The sequence below is a fragment of the Anabrus simplex genome, chromosome 2 (assembly GCF_040414725.1).
Source record: "Anabrus simplex isolate iqAnaSimp1 chromosome 2, ASM4041472v1, whole genome shotgun sequence".
In the NCBI taxonomy this organism is placed as follows: domain Eukaryota; kingdom Metazoa; phylum Arthropoda; class Insecta; order Orthoptera; family Tettigoniidae; genus Anabrus; species Anabrus simplex.
Genome location: NC_090266.1, coordinates 589,786,536 through 589,809,089, shown reverse-complemented (window position 1 = coordinate 589,809,089; position 22,554 = coordinate 589,786,536). Strand labels below are relative to the sequence as shown.

General features: G+C 36.2%; 1 protein-coding gene across 3 annotated transcripts in view; it reads right to left on the bottom strand.

Moving 5' to 3' along the window:
• Sin1 (SAPK-interacting protein 1) overlaps positions 1–22,554 on the bottom strand; it is a 214,920-nt gene that overhangs the window by 123,154 nt on the left and 69,212 nt on the right. For all 3 annotated transcript variants that reach the window (XM_067140978.2, XM_067140980.2, XM_067140979.2), the window contains one exon: positions 17,783–17,911. In XM_067140978.2, the coding sequence (XP_066997079.1) occupies positions 17,783–17,911 (129 nt within the window). The remainder of the gene's footprint in view (positions 1–17,782; positions 17,912–22,554) is intronic.

The window sequence follows — 22,554 nt, the reverse complement described above, 5'->3', positions numbered from 1 at the left end:
CAAAAGTATTTATTAACACGAAAATAAGTGCATACTTAAATGCATATTTCACCACTATTTGCAGCATAGTTGCATGCTTATATTGGTACTTTGTACAGCATATAAATCTGATGTCTATTAATATACCACTGTGTATCAGTTTGTAATCGTTTCTAGTTTGTAGCAACTGTTCCATTAAAGTGTTAATAGCATTATAATCTTTCAATAAGTACAGTTCACTACAAATAGATATTCACACAATAACATTTGTGAAGACTCTTATCTAACAGTCAGATAAATACAGTAGAAGTCCGTTATAGCGAGAATTCATAACAGTGAAAAATTTACTCGATATAGCGGATTGTCATTATATCAGATTTTTTTGTAAAATTTGGGAGAAACCCCATACACATTAAAATCGGTATGAAAATTTGTTCAAACCTTGTGTTTTTGCAGATGATATCCACACTACGGCTTACTTGTTGGTTATTTTTCGAAATCCGATACTACGTGAAAGTGTATGTTTAACTTCATTCTGAAAAAATTATTGTATCACTCCAAAGGCTTCTGTGGCACACGTCAGTTTTCTTCTTCAAACGGCATCATCTAACCTAACCGTATATGTATCACGAAAACATGTTTCAAGTGCATGTGTAAAGAAATGATAACCTCCTCGCTAAAAATGTACAACGCATACCTGCCAACTTTCAAAAAGAGAAATCCAGAAGATCCTAAAGCAGAAAAATTTTAACATGCACATGCGTCGCAAAGTCTTGAGACATAGTGAAAAAGAACGGCAAGGGGGAGATTACAAACAATACTAATACAAGTCAAATACATGTTATGATCATCCCTGAAATTAAATACTTAGACAGTTACATCTTGATGAGTGCTCATCTGTTTTCACTTAACACCAGGAACAGTTCACACAGTACACAAACAGTGTTGGAACTACCAGGCTCGGCTTTTGGGATTGTAAATGATGTTAAGCGGGTAGCTGATGCACACTGAACATTAACAAGCACCTCATCTTTAAGGAAACCAAGTAGTGGTTCACATTGTTCTAACAGCTTCTGCAGGCATCATCTTAACGATAGCCATCTTGTGCAAACATGTTTCAGTATTTTCTTTGCTTCCTTGTTGTGAAGCTCTTGGAATTTCTTAAGGCACTTCTTCCTCTTACAACTCTTTTCTAAATAATAGAAGATGTCAACTAATAGTTCATCAACTTTACCAGGAAAACTGCTTGCAACCTTCTCAGAAGCCAAGTTCATCAAATGGCATGAGCAACCCAGTACGAAGACAGATGACTGCACTTCCCTTAAAACAGCAATAACTCCATTCTGCTTTCCAATCATGACTGGAGCATTGTCAGAACAGAACGCTACACAATTCTGAATAGGTATTTTGTAACACTCTAACTGTGAAATTACCAAATTACCAATATTACGTCTCGTATCACCCACAAAGGCTGAGAAAAACAACAATGAGCTAACTATCTTTTCCTGCTTTGCCGTAAAACAGGTGACGACAATAGGGTAAAGCTTAGCATTACTATTTTATTGCTTCCATCCGTAGCTAAAGAAAATGGTTCGTGTTGCATGTAACCAATGAGTTCACTTCTAGAATCCATAGCCATTACTTTCAAAATGTGAGTGGTTTTCGTACAACCACAACCATATATATATATTTTCCAATTTCTGAACCTGGAAACAGTTTCCTAAACAGAGCACCAGCATGATCGGCAGCAGCTAACAGGATATTATGTTCAATTGAAAATTAAGTGAAAAGCACTCCGCTCTTACTGTATCAAGGTCGGCTCCAGAAGAGGTAAAAACGAATTAATGTTCTGACTGTCATCCTTAAATATTGTATTGGAGACGTGTTTAACAGATTTAATGTGATTTATTGATTCTGTTCTTCCTCCGTGAGAAACGTTTGTATCACACGAGCACATGGAATAGAATGCGATGTTTCGCCTTTCCGTGATCGTATAAAACAAGGAAAGTCAGTAGAATATGCCTCCTTAAAATATTGATAATATCGTTTCTAAGTTGAACTCACTACAAACACCACTAAAAATACTAAATTGCTTACAAATTCGTCACACAATTCCACGAGTTTCAGAACTACTGCCAATGTTACTCACCCCCACACACAAACAAAGCGTTTCAGCTGCTACAAAGCACGACGCACTTACTACAGTTGTTATATATAAATTCACAGACAGCTACTTTTTACAGAATTATTTTCATCAAAATCACAGCCTGCTACTTGTTTCGGAACATCTCAGTGAATAAAGTAGCAGTTGAGGTCGACCAGGTGACAAAGGCACGGTGATAATCGATAATCAATACATTTACCGGTCTAATTTCAAACACTGCATCTCGTATTACCAGCTACTAATACCAATATAAATGGTCCGTTATTGCTATTATAAATTTACTCATTCGGGACAAATATTTCAGATTCCCTATGGGAATCAACATGTATATTACCAGCTACTATCGAAAGTCAAACAAATCCGATTTGACCACAGAAAGCGAAAACAAGTGCTGATATTCAACATCTGTACAATACAATAACGTTGTTCATCTGTGCAACCGTAAAACACACTCAAAATCCATACATTTTACATAAAACCGGAATACTTGACAGGTATGACATGGGAATAGCCTTCCCGAAATGTCACTAGATGCAAGAAAACATAAACTGTCTTCTGAAATCGGTGATGTACTCTGGCATATCTTGAGGTGTATCACATTCTTAACATTAAAATATCGTTTAATTCAGCCTTTATTTTGAATGAGTTAACAACTGCTATCGGCCACGTTTTTTATGCATTTATTACGAAAATAAGTTCTCTTTCATTTCAAATTTTCTTTAGTAAACAGCAGTCGACAGGTATTACTAATTCACTCTGACATTGCCTTTGAATGTTGACGAAATAGCTCACAAGTGTATATAGCAAGAAAACGATACCGAAGATGTCGAACGCATTTTGTGGCAAATGTGTCAGTTTTCTTATTCAAACGGAATCGCCTAACTTAACCGTGCTATATGCATGATGAAAATCTATTTCAAGTGCTAGTAGAGAAGTGATAACATCTTATAAATCTCATCTTTTGTCCCGTATTAGCTCAATGCAACTAAGGTTAAGTTATAAGGAGATTCCCACCTTCCAATACTTGTCAATTTCTTATAACGGTTTTATTATTTACATGACTTGATCTAGCTTAATCTCTATGTGCGTACTAAATAGATAGAACATGTTTCATTTTGATTATGGAATATCTTCAGCTAAAAGAATAAACAAAAATGGCAAGGCAATTAAAACACATGTAATGATTACGGCGATAAAATAAAATGTTCATTCATGTTGGGTTAAAATTTCCAACAAGTCAATGTCCAAGTAACGAAGTAAAATTGGCGTAAGGGGTCTTCTTTATGCTGGAGACATGTACACTTGTTGATCTTGAAGATAAAATTAGTAATATAAAAGATTTTTTTAGAATATGGTAGTCGGGGGAAATTCATGTAAACAACCATAGTTGAAGTTGAGTTTTGGAGTTAGATTGTTAAAATGAGTCGGAAACAAGTAGAAATAAAGTAAGGAGGGAGATATTTTAAATGAGAAAACCTTGTAGAATGTATGTTAGTGAGGTATAAAAGGATATATGAAATTGTTTTACCTCACAGTCGGTCGTATTGTATTTAGCATTCTCCCTTACGCTGTGTTGTCAACTGTCTGAGTTCTATGTGTGTGTGTATGTGTGTGTGTGTGTGTGTGTGTAGTAGGCGAGGGGAAGCGGAAGGAACGGTAGGGAAAGTGGGGGAAGCAGGGGGTATGTTGTGTAGGGTTGAGCTAACTGAGAAGTGGTGTTGTGATAAGCGAGGGGAAACAGAAGGAGAAGTAGGGGGAATGCTGTGTAGGGTGGAGCTAACTGAAAGGAGGTGTGTTGGATGTTTTTCCGGATCCTTTTTGATGGCTTTTCTAGATGAGTCTAATTTGGTAGCCTCTTCTAGCAATATATTGATATTCTCCGTTATTTCGTTAATGTTCTGGCTGGGATTTTGTTTCTGATCAATCTCAATATAGATATTTTCCAAAATATACATTAACTTACCTTTGTTTAACGTTCGCAGAATGGTCAAGTCCCTTACTATTGTCGTAAAATTATGTTTATACGAGGGCTATGCCGAAAGTTCTTAGCAGAGTGTGAGAAAATGTTTTTATTTGCGAAACAACAATTACAACTATCCGAAATACTCTCCATTAGCACGTATACATTTTTCCATTCTCTGAAACCACTTAGAAAACGTTTCAGTCCAAGCTTCTTTCGGGATGTCACTTAGTGCACTCTCATGCGCTACAATGGCCTCTTCATCTGACGAAAACCGCTGCCCACGTATTTTTTCCTTGGTCTTAGGGAACAGAAAGAAGTCACATGGGGCCAGGTCAGGTGAATAGGGGGGATGAGGTAACACTAGCATATTTTCCCTTTCCAAAAAGTCCATTGTTCTGGCAGCCCTGTGTGCAGATGCATTGTAGTGATGCAGCAGAAGGTGCCCACTCTTGGACTCTGGGTACTATGACCCCCAAGTGGCGAGGACTTTGGGAAGACAGTCATTCCCATACCATTCAGCATTGACTGTATGACGTGTGTAAGGTCACAGAGTTGAGATGCCCCATTTTCGTAAAAAAAAATTGCCACCATCTTCTTTCCAGAGCTCCGACTTCGTCGAACTTTTGTGGGTGGTTCCTCGCCTGGAAAGCACCACACAGAAGACTGTCTCTTCGTTTCAGGGTCATAATGGTAGACCCATGTTTCATCACCTGTGATGATATTGTAGGTGTCTTCGGATTGCCCTCCATTGAATTTTTCTAGCATGAAATGACACCAGTCCACTCTCTCCTCCTTTTGGCTTTCTGTCAGGGAATGTGGCACCCAATGGGCACATCTCTTGGTAAGGCCTAAATAATCGTGAACGATAGTCTGCGCTGCTCTTGACCCAATATTTAAGGTCCCTTCAATGTCACAAAATGTAAGATGTGGATCTGCTTTGATCATTTCCCTCACAGCATCAATGTTTTCTTGAGTCACAGCTGTTGCTGGACGACCGGGACGAGGTTCATATTCAATTGACCGCTGACCGCTTGAAAACTCTCGAAACCAATTTCCACCTGTGACTCTAGAAGGGGCAGCCTCACCAAAAACGCGCAGCAAAGAAGAATGGCATTCTTCGACACATAATTTTTTTTATAATCATAAAAAGTCATTGCTCGAAGATCACGGCGCGACAGATCCATCTTGCACCGTGTCTGACTCAGCACTGCCTGTGCTTTCTTCCCTCACTGTGAAGGAACTACCGCTAGGAGGGGTTGCGCGCGCATGTTCCAAGGTTGAAAAACATCGCTCTTTCAAATGAAAATAATCCCATTGTCCTCAGAATTACGGTTTATGCGCTGCTAAAAACTTTCGGCATAACCTTCTTATTCAGTCATATGAAGGCTCATGGCCGAGTATTTCCTATGTTTCTCAGCATTAATATGTTCCTTGTATCTTACTAAGAAATTATGTCTTGTTTGCCCAATGTATGAATTGGCACAATTTGAACATTCAAGTTTATATATCCCCGAATTTAAATAACTGTTATTAGTTGCAATGCTTTGGTAATTGAAAATTAAATGTTGATTGTTGTTATTGGTGCAAAAAGCAATTTTGAAATTAAGTTTCTTAAAAATATTTGTAATCTGGTAAATGTTCCCATTATTATAAGTGAAAGTGGCAAAGTTTTTCTTTTATGTTGTTTTATCAGCTGCATTTGAGGTTTATCCTTCATTTTATTTATTAATCTATCTATGTAATGTTTAGTGTATCCGTTACTTATCACAATTTTGTAAATGAGATTAATTTCTTTTTTGGAGATCGTTTTTGGACAAGGGAATGTTAAAGGCTCTATTTTACATGCTTAAAAAGGAACTCCTTTTATGTGCCTCAGGATGGTACGAATCTTTTCGCATGGTATTTATAGGTTGTGTCAGTTTTCTAAAGATTGAAAAGGATAAATTTTCTTCTTTTCTTTCGACTGTTAAATCCAGGAAATTTAGTTTTTTATTGTTCTCCGTTTCTAATGTGAATTTTATGAAAGGGTCTAAACTGTTGATTTGGTCTATTAAATTAGCGCTACTATTGATTTGTTCATCTACAATTGCAAAAATGTCATCAACAAACCTTGGCCAGATAACAATACCGTTTTCTCCATTTAAAATTTTATGTTTTTCTAAATGATCCATGTATATTTCAGCAATTATGCCTGATGCTGGGGATCCCATTGGGAGACCTCTCTGTTGACATAATGTGTTATTGAAGGAAAAGTAATTATTGTTAAGAGTAAATTCTAGGGCCAGGCTGAGTGGCTCAGACGGTTAAGGCGCTGGACTTCTAACCCCAACTTGGCAGGTTCGACCCTGGCTCAGTCCAGTGGTATTTGAAGGTGCTCAAATACGACAGCCTCGTGTCGGTAGATTTACTGGCACGTAAAAGACTCCTGCGGGACTAAATTCCGGCCCCTCAGCGTCTCCGAAGACCGTAAAAGTAGTTAGTGGGACATAAAGCAAATAGCATTATTATTATTATTATTATTATTATTATTATTATTATTATTATTATTAAATTCTAGGAGTAGGATAAATTATTCTATTCCATGGTTGCTAAGTTTCTTATGTGTCCTTAAGTTGTTCTTAATTATATCTAGAGTTTCTTTTGTGGGGATGGTAGAATACATATTGGTAACGTCAAATGAGCTCAAGGTGAAAGATGGTTTTAATTTAGTGTTCTTAATAATTTTACAAAATCTATTGAATTACTGACTGTGGTTCCACTTTGGAAAGTATAGTACTTTTTTTAGAAAAACTTTACAATCTTACTCTAAATCAAAAAAGCATAAATCAGTTAAAAGAATCCCCCATTAACATCGAACCCAATTCAACTTTTCACCCTTCAACTAAGAATCTAACTGACGTTTTCGAGGACAAAGAGTTACAGATCATCAACAAAGGACCCAAACATAATTGGTCTAGTCCATACAACCAAAAGCAATACATAACAACCATTGTCAAAGTGGAACAAGTCATAGCTCAGCTCCCAATAGACCAACTACTTGCAGTCACTTATGTGCGGCCAGTATCCAGTAATCGGGAGATAGTGGGTTCGAACCCCACTGTCGGCAGCCCTGAAGATGGTTTTCCGTGGTTTCCCATTTTCACACCAGGCAAATGCTGGGGCTGTACCTTAATTAAGGCCACGGCCGCTTCCTTCCCGAACCTAGGACTTTCCTATCCCATCGTCGCCATACGACATATCTGTGTCGGTGTGACGTAAAGCAAAATAGAAAAAAAAAAAAACCAACACCTTGAAACTAAATTCGAAGTCACAAAGAAATTTCCAGAAAGATAACACACCCCACTTAATTTCTAAAGACATTAAAGACTTAAAACAAAAAATAAAAGGTAATGACCTTATAATCACAAAAGCGGATAAAGGTAACATGTCAGTTATCATGCACAAGAAAGAGTACACAGAAAAAAAACGAAGCATTTATCTCAGACTACCAAGATACCCGTGCTTCGCTAAGGCATTATAATGAAATTTATAATTGAATGCTTATTGTTTTATACTTAATCCACCGAAATTAGCGATCTGAGTGGTTTTCTAAGAGAATCCACCAAAATTCGCGATCTGACTCGCTTTCTAATAGATTACGGCAGGTTTCCTCCCATTTTTCAATCTTTCTTTCCAGCAATCAATTGCTTACTTCCCAGGCTAGGTCCAGGTATTCCACCCGGTCAGTTGGGTCCCTAAATCTTTGCCATCTTTTCCTATAAGCTTTTTTAATGTGGATCATATCCTAGGAGATCCGGCGTGGTGTTGTCTTGGGTGCCTTGGCAGTACTGAACCGGCAGCCGGACTGCAATCGTAGTCATTACCTGTTCAGGACCCGTTTCCAGCACGGTCCGCACATTATTATTATTATTATTATTATTATTATTATTGTTCTGGACTCCACAGCAAGATGCAAGACCGTTACTTGGCGGTAAATTACATCTGCTGCCATTGTCAATGATGACAGTATGACTAGCACCATTGTCGCCCATAGGCAGGTGCGCAGGACTTTTGGCGATACGAATGACACACTTCCGTTGCATTATTGACCTTATTAAGAGGTGAACAATTGCACGGTCAATTTCATTCCTATCGTTTATTTCAAATGTGTTTAAATTTTTATTTATATGCCAGAAGAATCTACTTTAATCTAAGAAGGTTCTCCAAAGGAAAAGATGGCTCTTGAAAACGAACCCAGGAAAGATTAAAAATGATCGGTTTATGATCATAATAAGTACATTGAAAATCCACAGCCTGTTTCCAGTCATTCGACCGGGTCAGGAATGGAATGAATAAGCCCCCAGTTAGCAGCGAGGATAGGAATTGTGCCGGCTGCCGAAGCCCGTCGCACTCCTCTGGGGCAATGATTAATGAATGACAAATGAAATGAAATGATGTTGGAGAGTGTTGCTGGAATGAATGATGATGGGGAAAACCGGAATACCCGGAGAAAAACCTGTCCCGCCCCCGCTTTGTTCAGCACAAATCTCGCATGGAGTGAACAGGATTTGAACCACGAAACCCAGTAGTGAGAGGCCAGCGCGCTGCTGCCTGAGCCATGGAGGCTCCTTATAAGTACATTAGGAACAGTAAAAACAATTGGTCCCACCTCCGTTTTCACCCCACCGCGGTTAAGTTTACTTAAAACCCCCCCCCACCCAAAAAAAGACGTATTTCTTTATGTTTAAAGGAGATTACAAATACCAATGTTCACGTGTGTTTACTTCAGTTTTGAGATATAAGTATTCCCATAAAAATAATTCACTTTTTTTCACTTACTTTCACATTCCCCCCTTAAGTGAATTTTCTGGGAAAAAATATTTGTTTCTTTAATAGTAAAGGATAGAGCCTCCTTGGCTAACAGCGTGTCGGCCCCTCACCGCTGCATACCGTGGTTCAAATCCCAGTCACTCCATGTGAGATTTGTGCTGGACAAAGCGGAGGCGGGACAGGTTTTTCTCCGGGTACTCCGTTTTTCCCTGTCATCTTTCATTCCAGCAACTCTCTCCATTATCATTTCATAGCATTTATCAGTCATTAATAAATCACCTTGGGATTGGCAACCCCATTGTGATAACAGCCTATATAAGTTTCATTCACTACATCCCTGCCCCGACAATGACTGGAAAACAGGTTGTAGGTTTTCATTTTCAATTGTAAAGGATCTTCTAAATACCGATTATCTTCAGTTTTTGAGATATGTGTCCTCATGAAAGGAATTCAACTCCTTTTCACACCCGCCCCCAAAGATGATTCCCCCCCCCAAACGCGTGATTTTATTTTTAAAAAAGATCTAAATACCAATTTTCACGTCTGTAACAACTTTAGTTTTTATTAGATGCAAGTATCCTCATACAATTAATTCAATTAATTTTTCTATTTTCACCCCCCTCCCGTCATTGGATTTTCCAAGAATACTTGTTTCCTTACTTCAGCAAGAGATTCTAAATACCACTTTTTACGTCTGTAACATTTTACGTTTCTGGGATATACTATAGATATAGTCTTTCTAAAAAATCACCCCAATTTGTCACTCCTGTTTAACCCCCATTAATTAGATTTTCCAAAAACAAAAAAGTAAATGTTTCTGTATTTTAAAAGGAGATACCATATACTAACTGTCTTGTCTGTTAATATCTTTAGTTTCTGAGATATAAGTATCCTCATTAAAGGCATTCAACCCATTTTTCACTCCTTTTCACCCCTCCTATTGGGATTTTACAAAAACAAAAAAAATAAGTGTTTCTTTATTTTGAAAAGTGATTCTAAGTACCAATTTCTATGCCTGTAAACTTTTACAGTTTCCAGATACACTCATTTTAAAAATTCACCCCACTTTTGACCCTCCCCCCCCCCACCCATTATTTGGTTTTCTAAAAAAGTACGTTTTCCTTTATTTTTAAAGGAGGTTAAAAATTTAAATTTTCATGACTTCAGTTTTTGAGATATAAGTCTCCTCATGAAAGGTGTTCAACCCATTTCCCCCCACTTTTCACCCCCTTCATGGGATTTTCCAAAAAAAAATTACGTGTTTCTTTATTTTGAAAGGAGATACTAAATACCAATTTTTACATCTGTAAACTTTTACAGTTTTGAGATATAGATACATTCATTTTAAAAATTCACCCCCCTTTCAACCCCCCACTGTTTGGATTTTCCAAAAACAAAAAGTACATGTTTCTTTATTTTTAAAGGAGATCCCAAATACCTTTTTTCAGGTCTGTAATATCTTCAGTTTCTGAGATATAAGTATCCTCATTAAAAGCATTCAACCCATTCTTCACTCCTTTTCGCCCCTCCTATTGGGATTTTCCGAAAACAAAAAAATACGTGTTTCTTTATTTTGATAGGAGATACTAAATACCAATTTCTACGTTTGAAAACTTTTACAGTTTTGAGATATAGATACACTCATTTTAAAAATTCACCCCCCCCCCCTTTTCACCCCCATTATGTGGATTTCCCAAAAACAAAAAAATACATGTTTCTTTATTTTTAAAGGAGGTTCCAAATTTAAATTTTTATGACTATAACATCTTCAGTTTTTGAGATATACTTGTAAGTCTCCACAAAAAAGGTGTTCAACTCCCCCCCCTTTTCACCCCCCTTCATCTGATTTTCCGAAAACAAAAAAATACGTGTTTCTTTATTTTCAAAGGAGAAATCAAATACCAATTTTTATTACTCTAAACCTTTATGTTTTTGAGATATGGATATTCTCATTTTAAAAATTAACCCCCCTTTTCACCCCCTTAGCGGCGGAATATCCAAAAATCCTCCCTTAGCGAGCACCTACATGTTAATATGAATGTATCCCCACAATTTCATTTCTCTATGTCCAGTAGTTTCGGCTCGGCGATGATGAATCAGTCTGTCAGTCAGTCAGTCAGTCAGTCAGGACAAGTTACTTTTTATATATAGACTAGCAAGATACCCGTGCTTCGCTACGGTATTATACTGAAATTTATAATTGAATGCTTATTGTTTTAGATATATAATCCGCCGAAATTCGCGGTCTGACTCGTTTTCTGCGAGAACCCACCAAAATTCCCGATCTGACTCGTTTTCTATTAGATTACGGCATGTTTCCTCCCATTTTCAATCTTCTTTTCCAGCAATCGATTTCGTACTTCCCGGGCTAGGCTCAGGTATTCCTCCCGGTCAGTTGGGTCCGTAAATCTTTGCCATCTTTTCTTATAATCATTTTTAATATGGATAAAATCCTTCAGGTGATCCGGCGTGGTGTCATATTGGGTGCCTAGAAGGCACTGAACCCGCGGCCGGACTGCATTCTTAGTCATTACACGTCCAGGAGCCGTTTCCAGCGCGGTCCGCACATTTGACGACGGTCCGGAACATTATTATTATTATTATTATTATTATTATTATTATTATTATTATTATTATTATTATTATTATTATTATGTGTTGCTGGAATGGATGATGACAGGAAAACTGGAGTATCCGGAGAAAAACCTGTCCCGCCTCCGTTTTGTCCAGCACGAATGTCACATGGAGTGAACGGGATTTGAACCACGGAACCCAGCTGTGAGAGGCCGGCGCGCTGCCGAGGATCCTTATAAGTACATTAAGAACAGTAAAATCAATTGGTCTCACCTCCTTCTACACCCCACCGCCGTTAAGTTTATTTACCGGCACCCCCCCCCCCCCACAAAAATTAAAAGAAGGCTTGTTTCTTATGTTTAAAGAAGATTTCAAACACCAATGTTCACGTCTATTACCTTCAGTTTTGAGATATAAGTATCCCCATAAAAATAATTTACTTTTTTCACTTCATTTCACACTACTCTTCCCCCCCCCCCCAAAGTGAATTTTTCCGCAAAAAATACTTGTTTCTTTAATAGTAAAGGATCTTCTAAATACCAATTATCACGACTCTAACTTCTTCAGTTTTTGATTTATGTGTCCTCATGAAAGGAATTCAACTCCATTACACTCCCGCCCTCCAAGATGGTTTCCCCCCAAAACGCGTTTTTCTTTGTTTTTAAAGGAGATCCAAATACGAATTTTCACGTCTGTAACAACTTTAGTTTTTATTAGATGTATGTATTCTCATTCAATTAATTCAATTAATTTTTCATTTCTTTCACCCCCCCCCCCCCTTCATTGGATTTTCCGAGAATACGTGTTTCTTTATTTTTAAAGCAGATTGCAAATATCAAATTTCACGTCTGTAACATCTTCATTTTTGAGATATCAGTAGCCTAATTCAAAGAATTCAACACCATTTTCAGTCACTTTTACCCCCCCCCCCCCCCCTCCACTCAAGTGGTATTTCCGAAAGCTAAAAATACACGTTTCTTTATGTTTAATAGAGATAAAAAATACCATTTTTCACTTCTGTAACATGTTAAGTTTTTTGAGATAAACTGTAAAAATTCTCATTTTAAAATTTCACCCCTTTTGAGTTCCCCTTAAGTGGAGTTTCCAAACACAAATCACCTATGTTTAGATTTACAGGAGATTACAAACACCCACTGTTTACGTCTGTAACATTTTACGTTTCCAAGATATTCTGTACATATAGTCTTTTAAAAATTCACCCAATTTGTCCTCCTGTTTAACCGCCATTAATTGGATTTTCCAAAACCAAAAAATACGTGTTTCTTTATTTTTAAAGGAGATCCCATATACAAATTTTCAGTTCTGTAATATCTTTCGTTTCTGAGATATATGTATCCTCATTAAAGGCATTCAACCCATTTTTCACCCTTTTACACCCCTCCTATTGGGATTTACAGGAAACAAAAATACGTTTTCGTTTACTTTTAGAGGAGATTCTAACTACCAATTTTTACATCTGTAAATTTTAAAGTTTTAAGATGTATACACACTCATTTTAAAAAATTTACCCTCCCCCCTTTTTACCCCCAATATTTGGATTTTCCAAAAACGAAAAATACGTGTGTTTATTTATTTTTAAAGGAGATTCTAAATACCAATTTTCACATATATAACCTTTAAAAATTTTGAGATAGATACACTCATTTTAAAATATTACTCCCTTTTCACCCCCCCCTAAATTGGATTTTCCAGAAACAAAAGAATACGTGTTTCTTTATTTTTAACGGAGATCCCAAACACCAATTTTCAGGTCTGTAATATCTTCAGTTTCTGATATATAAGTAGCCTCATTAAAGGCATTCAACCACTTTTTAGCCCCTTTTCACTCCTCCTATTGCGATTTTCCGAAAACAAAAAAATACGTGTTCCTTTATTTTTAATGAAGGTTCTAAATACCAATTTTTACATCTGCAAACTTTAAAAGTTTGGAGATATAGATTCACTCATTTTAAAAATTCACCCCCTTTTCACCCTCCCATTAATTGGATTTTCCAAAAACAAAAAATTACGTGTTTCTTTATTTTTAAAAGAGATCAAAAGTACCAATTTTCAGGTCTGTAATATCTTCAGTTTCTGAGATATAGGTACCGGTATCCTGATTAAAGAAATTCAACCCATTTTTCCCCATTTTCACCCTTTTTCACCCCTCCTATTGGGATTTTCTGAAAACAAAAAAATACGTGTTTCCTTATTTTTAAAGAAGATTCTAAATACCAATTTTTACATCTGTAAACTTTGAAAGTTTTGAGATATAGATACACTCTTTTTTAAATTTCACCCCCCTTTTCACCCCCTTAGCGACGAAATATCCAAAAATCCTCTCTTAGCGAGCACCTACATCTTAATATGAATATGTACCAAAAATTTCATTTCTTTATGTCCAGTAGTTTTGGCTCGGCGATGATGAATCAGTCAGTCAGTCAGGACAAGTTATTTTATATATATATAGATAATACTTTCACTACAATTAAAAAAAGACTGGACTAACTCTGCCCAAAGAAAATTAAAACAAATACATAAAAACATTAATTTCGTCTTTAATGAGAATGAAATATCAAGCTTAATTAACATGAATCCAAGACTACTGACAGCAAGAGCTTTGCCTACGATACACAAACTTGACACACCCATAAGACCAATTATTAACCTTAAAAACAGCCCCACCTACAAAACCTCTAAATTTATCAATAGTTTTCTAATAAAATACTATAATTCCAAAGTGGAACCATAATCAGTAATTCAATAGAATTTTGTAAAAGTATTAAGAACACTAAATTAAAACCATCTTTCACCTTGAACTCATTCGACGTTACCAATATGTATTCTACCATCCCCACAAAAGAAACTCTTAGATATAATTAAGAACAACTTAAGGACACATAAGAAACTTAGTAACCATGAAATAGAAGAATTTATGCTACTCCTAGAATTTACCCTTAACAATAATTACTTTTCCTTCAATACCACAGTATATCAACAGAGAGGTCTCCCAATGGGATCCCCAGCATCAGGCATCCTTGCTGAAATCTACATGGATCATTTAGAAAAACATAAAATTTTAACTGAAGAAATAGGTATCGTTATCTGGCTAAGGTTTGTTGATGGCATTTTTGCAATTGTAGATGAACAAATCAATAGTAGCGCTAATATAATAGGCCAAATCAATAGTAGCACTAATTTAATAGACCAAATCAACAGTTTAGACCCTTTCAAATGGAGAACAATAAAAAACTAAATTTCCTGGATTTAACAGTCGAAGGAAAAGAAAAAAATTTATCCTTTTCAATCTTTAGAAAACCAACCCAACCTATAAATACCATACAAAAAGATTCATACCATCCTGAGGCACATTAAAGGAGTTCCTTTTCAAGCATGTAAAATAGAGCCTTTAACATTCCCTTGTCCAGAAACGATCTCCAAAAAAAAATTAATCTGATTTACATATAGTGATAAGTAACTGATACACAAAACATTACATAGATAGATTAATAAATAAAATGAAGAATAAACCTCAAACGCAGCTGATAAAAGAACATAAAAAGAAAAACTTTGCCACTTTCACTTATAATAATGGGAACATTTACCAGATTACTAATACTTTAAGAAACTTAATTTCAAAATTGCTTTTTGCACCAATAACAACAATCAACATTTAATTTTCAATTACCAAAGCATTGCAAGTAATAACAGATATTTAAATTCGGGGATATAAAAACTTAAAATGTTCAAATTGTGCCAATTCATACATTGGGCAAGCAGGACGTAATTTTTTAGTAAGATACAAGGAACATATTAATTCTGAGAAACACAGGAAATACTCGGCCATAAGCCTTCATATGACTGAACATAAACATAATTTTATGACAATAGTAAGGGACTTTACCATTCAGCAAATGTTAAACAAAGGTAAATTAATGAATATTTTGGAAAATATCTATATTGAGATTGATCAGAAACAAAACCCCAGCCAGAATATTAACGAAATAACGGAGAATATCAATATATTGCTAGAAGAGGCTACCAAATTAGACTAATCTAGAAAAGCCATCAAAAAAGATATGCAAAAAAATTCCAACACACCTCCTTTCAGTTAGCTCCACCCTACACAACATTCCCCCTACTTCTCCTTCCGTTTCCCCTCGCCTATCACAACACCACTTCTCGGTTAGCTCCACCCTACACAACATTCCCCCTGCTTCCCCCACTTCCTCTACCTCTCCTTCTGCTTCTCCTCGCCTACTGCAAATTCCTCACACACACACATAGAACTCAGTCAGTTGATGACACGGTGTAAGGGAGGACGCTAAATACAATACGGCCAACTGTGAGGTAAAACAATTTCATATATCCTTTTATACCTCACTAACATACAAGGTTTTCTCATTTAAAATATCTCTCTCCTTACTTTATTTCTTCTTGTTTCCGACTCATTTTAACAATCTAACGCCAAAACTCAACTTCAACTATGGTTGTTTACATGAGTTTCCCCCGACAACCATATTCTAAGAAAATCTTTCAAATTACTAATTTTATCTTCAAGATCAATAAGTATACACGTCTCCAGCATAAAGAAGACCCCTTATGCCGATTTTACTTCGTTACTTGGACCCTGACTTGTTGGAAATTTTAACCCAACATGAATGAACATTTTATTTCATCACCATAATAATTACATGTGTTTTAATTGTCTTGCCATTTTTGTTTATTCTTTTAGCTGAAGATGTTCCATAATCGGAACGAAACATGTTCTATCTATTTAGTATACATGTAGAGATTAACTTAGATCATATCATGTAAACAATAAAACAGTTATAAGTAATTGACAAGTATTGCAAGGTGGGATTCTCCTTATAACTTAACCTTAGTTAAGTGATAACAATCCTCCTACAAATTTACGTGGGAATAGCCTCTCCGAAGTTTAACCAGACGCAAGAAGATATAAACTAACCACTGAGGTCAGTGATTCGGTCTGCCATATCTTAATGTGTATCGCATTCTTACTTAATTTTGGTGTATAGTATTACAATTAAGTCTTCATTTACTTAGCCTTTATTTATAACGAGTTGACAACTGCTATCGACCACGTCATTTATGCATTTATTACATAAACATGTTCTTTTCTTTCACTTCTAATTTTCTTTACGGAACAGCAGTTCACAGGTATGACTGATCGTCTTCGACATCACCTTCAAATTACTTGTTATAAATATGATTTTAAATTTGATTTTAATAGATTTCAAATGTTGACGAGAGAGTTTGTAAGTGCACATAGTGAGAAAACGATACCGAAGATTGCATTTTGTGGCAAACGCTTGTACCCTTATTCAAACAGTGTCACCTAACTTAACCGTATATATACCATGAAAACACATACAAGTGCCAGTACAGAAGTGATAACATTCTTGCTATAAATTTACGTGGGAATAGCCTTTCCAAAATTTAACCAGACACGAGAACGTATAATCGAACCTCTGAAATCAATGATGCACTCTGACATATCTTGAGGTGTATCCCATTCTTACTTAATTGCAGTATTTAACATTAAAATTCAGTGATCGTTTATTCAACCTTTATTTTTAACGAGTTAAGAAATGTTTGTGGACACATTTACGCATTTATTATGAAAAACTGTTCTCTTTTATGTCAAAATTCCTTTACGGAAGAACAGTCAATGGGTATTACCAATCGACTCCGACACTGCCTTCGAATGTCGAAGAGAGAACTCACTAATGGACATAGTGAGGAAACAATACTGAAGGTTGATTGATCGCATGCAACATAATCGCTAGGATGCATAAATAACGGTAACGGAGAAAATCGTGTATGCTTAATTGCTCGTAACAACTGATGCGTCAGTGATAGGGCTCTCGCTGTAACTGAAGGATAATACACAGTTTAATTTAGGGATTTTGAAGGGACGGACACAAACTGTCATTATAACAGGGTTCTCGTTATATGCCGTCCTCGCTATAGCGGACTTCTACAGTAATCTTAATTAGATCATGAGGATCTGTGAAGATAATATCAAAGAACAGGATAATGAGCACACCTTATATTTCAATTTCTACTTGCACACAAATTACCCTCCAAAGAGAGATCATATACACTCAACTAAACCATGATCGAAAATAAAAGGTTTTGTAAATATTAGAGTCATTTCAGTTATTTATCTTAACATATTAAATTGGTTTCAGCTCTGCTACAAACATTTTTCTAATTAATTTAAGAAATTAATTATTTATCTGCAAGAGTAATATGTAATTTTCATGTACCTGTCAATGTGGCTGAATTCATTTCCCACTTAATATGTTTAATTCTTGCAGCTTTCTTACGATCTTGATCCATTTTTTCCAGACGCTGTGCTGTGTTTGATCTTGGACGAATTACACCAAAATCAATATCTGAAATAAAAAATTAATTTATCAATAAACCAGCCAAGTTCTTAAAATCAAACAAAGAAAATATACACAAATGATTACATATTCTGTTCAGAGAACAATTTTGCAAATTTGTCTAGTTAGAACTCTACATAACTTGCATTTTACAGCCAGTAAACATATTAGTTACTAGCAAGATACCGTGCTTGGCTACGGTATTATAATGAAATTTATAATTAAATGCTTAACGTTTTATATATAATCCGCAAAAATTCGCGATCTAACTCGTTTTCTGGGATAATCCGCCAAAATTCGCGATCTGACTCGTTTTCTGAGAGATTACGGCAAGGTTCTTCCCAATTTTTCAATCTTTCTTTCCAGCAATCGTTTTCGTACTTCCCGGGCTAGGTACAGGTATTCCACCCGGCCAGTTGGGTCCCTAAATCTTTGCCATCCTTTCCTATAAGCATTTTAATATGGATCAAATCCTTGAGGTGATCCGGCTTGGTGTCGTCTTGGGTGCCTTGGCGGTACTGAACCCGCGGCCGGACAGCAATCGTAGTCATTACCAGGCCAGGACCCATTTCCAGCGTGGTCCGCACATTTTGACGACGGTCCAGAACATTATTATTATTATTATTATTATTATTATTATTATTATTATTATTAGGGTGGGTGAAATTAGTTGAATTTAGGTATTATTATTATTATTATTATTATTATTATTATTATTATTGATGTTCTGGAATCCACAGCAAGATGCAAGACCGCTACTTGGCGGTAAATTACATCTGCTGCCATTGTCATTGATGACAGTATGACCAGCACCATTTTTCGCCCGTAGGCAAGTGCGCAGGATTTCTGGCGATACGAATGACATACTTCCGTGCATTATTGACCTTATTATAGAGTTGAACAATTGCACGGTCAATCTCATTCCTATCGTTTATTTCAAATGTGTTGACATTTTTATTTATATGCCAGAAGAATCTACTGTAATCTAAGAAGGTTCTCCAAAGGAAAAGATGGCTCTTGAAAACGATCCCAGGAAGGGTTAAAATGATCGGTTTATGATCAGAATAAGTACATTGAAAATCCACAGCCTGTTTCCAGTCATTCAACTGGGTCAGGAATGGAATGCATAAGCCCCCAGCTAGTGGTGAGGATAGGAATTGTGCCGGCTGCCGAAGCCTGTCGCACTCCTCCGGGGCAATGATTAATGAATGGCAACTGAAATGAAATGATATTGGAGAGTGTTGCTGGAATGAATGATGACGGGGAAAACCAGAGTACCCGGAGAAAAACCTGTCCCTCCTCCGCTTTGTCCAGCACAAAATCTCACATGGAGTGATCAGGATTTGAACCACGGAACCCAGTGGTGAGAGCCCGGCGCGCTCCCGCCTGAGCCACGGAGGTTCTTATAAGTGCATTATGAACATTAAAATCAATTGGTCTCACCTCCTCTTTCACCCAACCGCGGTTAAGTTAATTCCCCCCTCTCCCAAAAAAGAAGGAAGGAGATTCCAAATAGACTACCAGTGTTCACGTGTGTTACCTTCAGCTTTGAGATATAAGTATTCCCATAAAAATAATTAATTTTTTCCACTTAATTTCAACCCCCCCCCCCACTTAAGTGAATTTTCCGGAAAAAAATATTTGTTTCTTTAACAGTAAAGGATCTTCTAACTACCGATTATCTTCAGTTTTTGAGATATGTGTCCTCATGAAACGAATTCAACTCCTTTTCACACCCGTCCCCAAAGATGATTCCCGCCCCCCCCCCCCTAAAAACGCGTTGTTTTTTAAAAAAGAAGATCTAAATACCGTCTGTAACAGCTTTAGGTTTTATTAGATGTAAGTATCCTCATACAATTAATTCAATTAATTTTTCGATTTTCACCCCACCCCCCACCTTCATTTGATTTTCCGAAAATACCTGTTTCTTTACTTTAACAGGAGATTCCAAATACCAGTTTTTACATCTGTAACATTTTACGTTTCTGAGATATACTGTAGATGTAGTCTTTCTAAAAATTCACCCCAATTTGTCACTCCTGTTTAACCCCCATTAATTAGATTTTCCAAAAACAAAAAAAATACGTGTTTCTTTATTTTCAAAGCAGATCTGAAATACCAATTTTCAGGTGTGTAATATCTTCTGTTTCTGAGATATAAGTATCCTCATTTAAGGCATTCAACCCATTATTCACCCTCAGTTTCACACCTCCTATTGGGATTTTCCGGAAAAAAATACATGTTTCTTTATTTTTAAAGGGGATTCTAAATACCAATTTTTACATGTTTAAACTTTTAAAGTTCTGAGATATAGATACAATTATTTTAAAATTTCACCCCCCTTTTCACCCTCCCATTAATTGGATATTCAAAAAATACATGTTCCTTTATTTTTAAAGTAGATTGCAAATACGAATTTTCAGGTCTGTAATATCTTCAGTTTCTGAGATATACGTATCTTCATTAAAGGCATTCAACCCGGTTTTCACCCTTTTTCACTTCTCCTATTAGGATTTTCCGAAAACAAAATATACGTGTTTCCTTATTTTTAAGGGAGATTTCAAATACCAATTTTTACATCTGTTAACTTTTAAAGTTTTGAGATATAGATACACTCTTTTTAAAAATTCACCCCCCTTTTCACCCTCCTATTAATTGGATTTTCCAAAAACAAAAATTACGTATTTCTTTATTTTTAAAGGAGATCCCAAATACGAATTTTCAGGTCTGTAATATCCTCAGTTTCTGAGATATAAGTATCCTCATTAATGACATTCAACCACTTTTTCACCCTTTTCCACCCTTTCTATTTGATTTTCCGAAAACAAAAAATGCATGTTTCTATACTTTTAGAGGAGATTCTAAATACCAATTTTTACATCTGTAAACTTTTAAAGTTTTGAGATATAGATACACTCATTTTAAAAACTCACCCCCCTGTACACCCTCCCATTAATTGGGTTTTCAAAAAACAAAAAAAAATACGTGTTTCTTTATTTTTAAAGGAGATTCCAATTACGAATTTTCAGGTCTGTAATATCTTCAGTTTCTGAGATATAAGTATCCTCATTAAAGGCATTCAACCACTTTTTCACCCTTTTTCACCCCTCCTATTTGGATTTTCCGAAAACAAATAAATACGTGTTTCCTTATTTTTAAATGAGATTCCAAATACCAATTTTTACATCTGTAAACTTTTAAAGTTTTGAGATATAGACAAACTCATTTTAAAATTTTAACCCCCTTTTCACCCCTTCAGCGACGGAATATCCAAAAATCCTCTCTTAGCGAGCACCTACATTGTACTATGAATGTATCCTCAAAATTTCATTTCATTATGTCCAGCAGTTTTCGCTTGGCGAGGATGAATCAGTCAGTCAGTCAGTCAGTCAGTCAGTCAGTCAGGACATGTTCTTTTATATATATAGATAATGCCCAAATGTCTAGTGTAACAGAGTACTTTGAATTCCAGTGCTTCATACAGCACTATGCCAGTTCTCTTAAAAGTTATTTAGTTTTACAATCCTAGCAGCAAAACAAATTTTAAAACAATGAAAATTCAAACATGAGTGTTAAAATGTAAATGCACTTCAGTTCAAAGGTTAGCCTGTTACGGCACAAAGCATGCACCGTGTTCGGCTTTACATACGGGTCAACTCCACCTTCTGTATAGTAGCATGTTTGGAAGCTACTTATAATGGTAATTTGAATGTCCATTGTTACCAACACACACCCCATCCGATATTCAAGAGATTCCAATATCTGAACATTCCCACTGTATTAAAGTACAACTACTGAACAGATATTCATGTAAACTATAATTACAGCAATTTCCTCAAATTTAACAAAGACACCTACATACAAATGCTCATGTAGATATACCTTGCTGAAAGAAAATAGGATACATTCTTGACAGTGCAAAATACACTGTTTATGAATAGGTTATATGATACTACTGCTATTAGTTGGCACAATAAAAACCCTTGCTGGCTTGCCTCTAGCTTGAATTACATCCTCAACCACACCCTCTTCCAAAACCAACGGTACGTTACAAGCACCTTAATGCCAGTGTGAAGGTTGTTCTACTGTCCACTCTGTTCTGTGCTGGAGACCACTGAGATCAATATCTGAAATTTTAAAAATGTTGCCAGACATGCTGCCTCATCTCTTAGGTTTGTTGCCACTCTGACAACCTGATAACAGTCATCCAAGTCTGGTTACAGAATATTCCTAAGCAGTAGGCAAATTAGGAAATCACAACAGCTTAAATAGAATGAGTCTGTGAGATCACCTGATACCTCTATCTACTTAATTCAAACTTTCAACCAGAATAATCATCTATGTGCTTAAAATAAAACTCCACAGACCTAATATTCAACCTAAATGAAGAACAACTCAAAAAATAAACGATCAACTGAAAGACTGTCTGCTAGGGTTGTCAGTCATCATCTTAATGTGATCCCATGACCTGAACAACTAATAAAGAACATTTTGTCAATCGTTGCTGCCAAAGAAGCCCACGTCACAGTTATCCTTATTCCACATATAACCTCACACACCTTTCCAAGTAGTACCTTTCCACAAAAATGAAAAAAAAGAAAGGCTGCTGCAATGAGAACATTCATATGATCTAACTGCAAGTGGACACACTA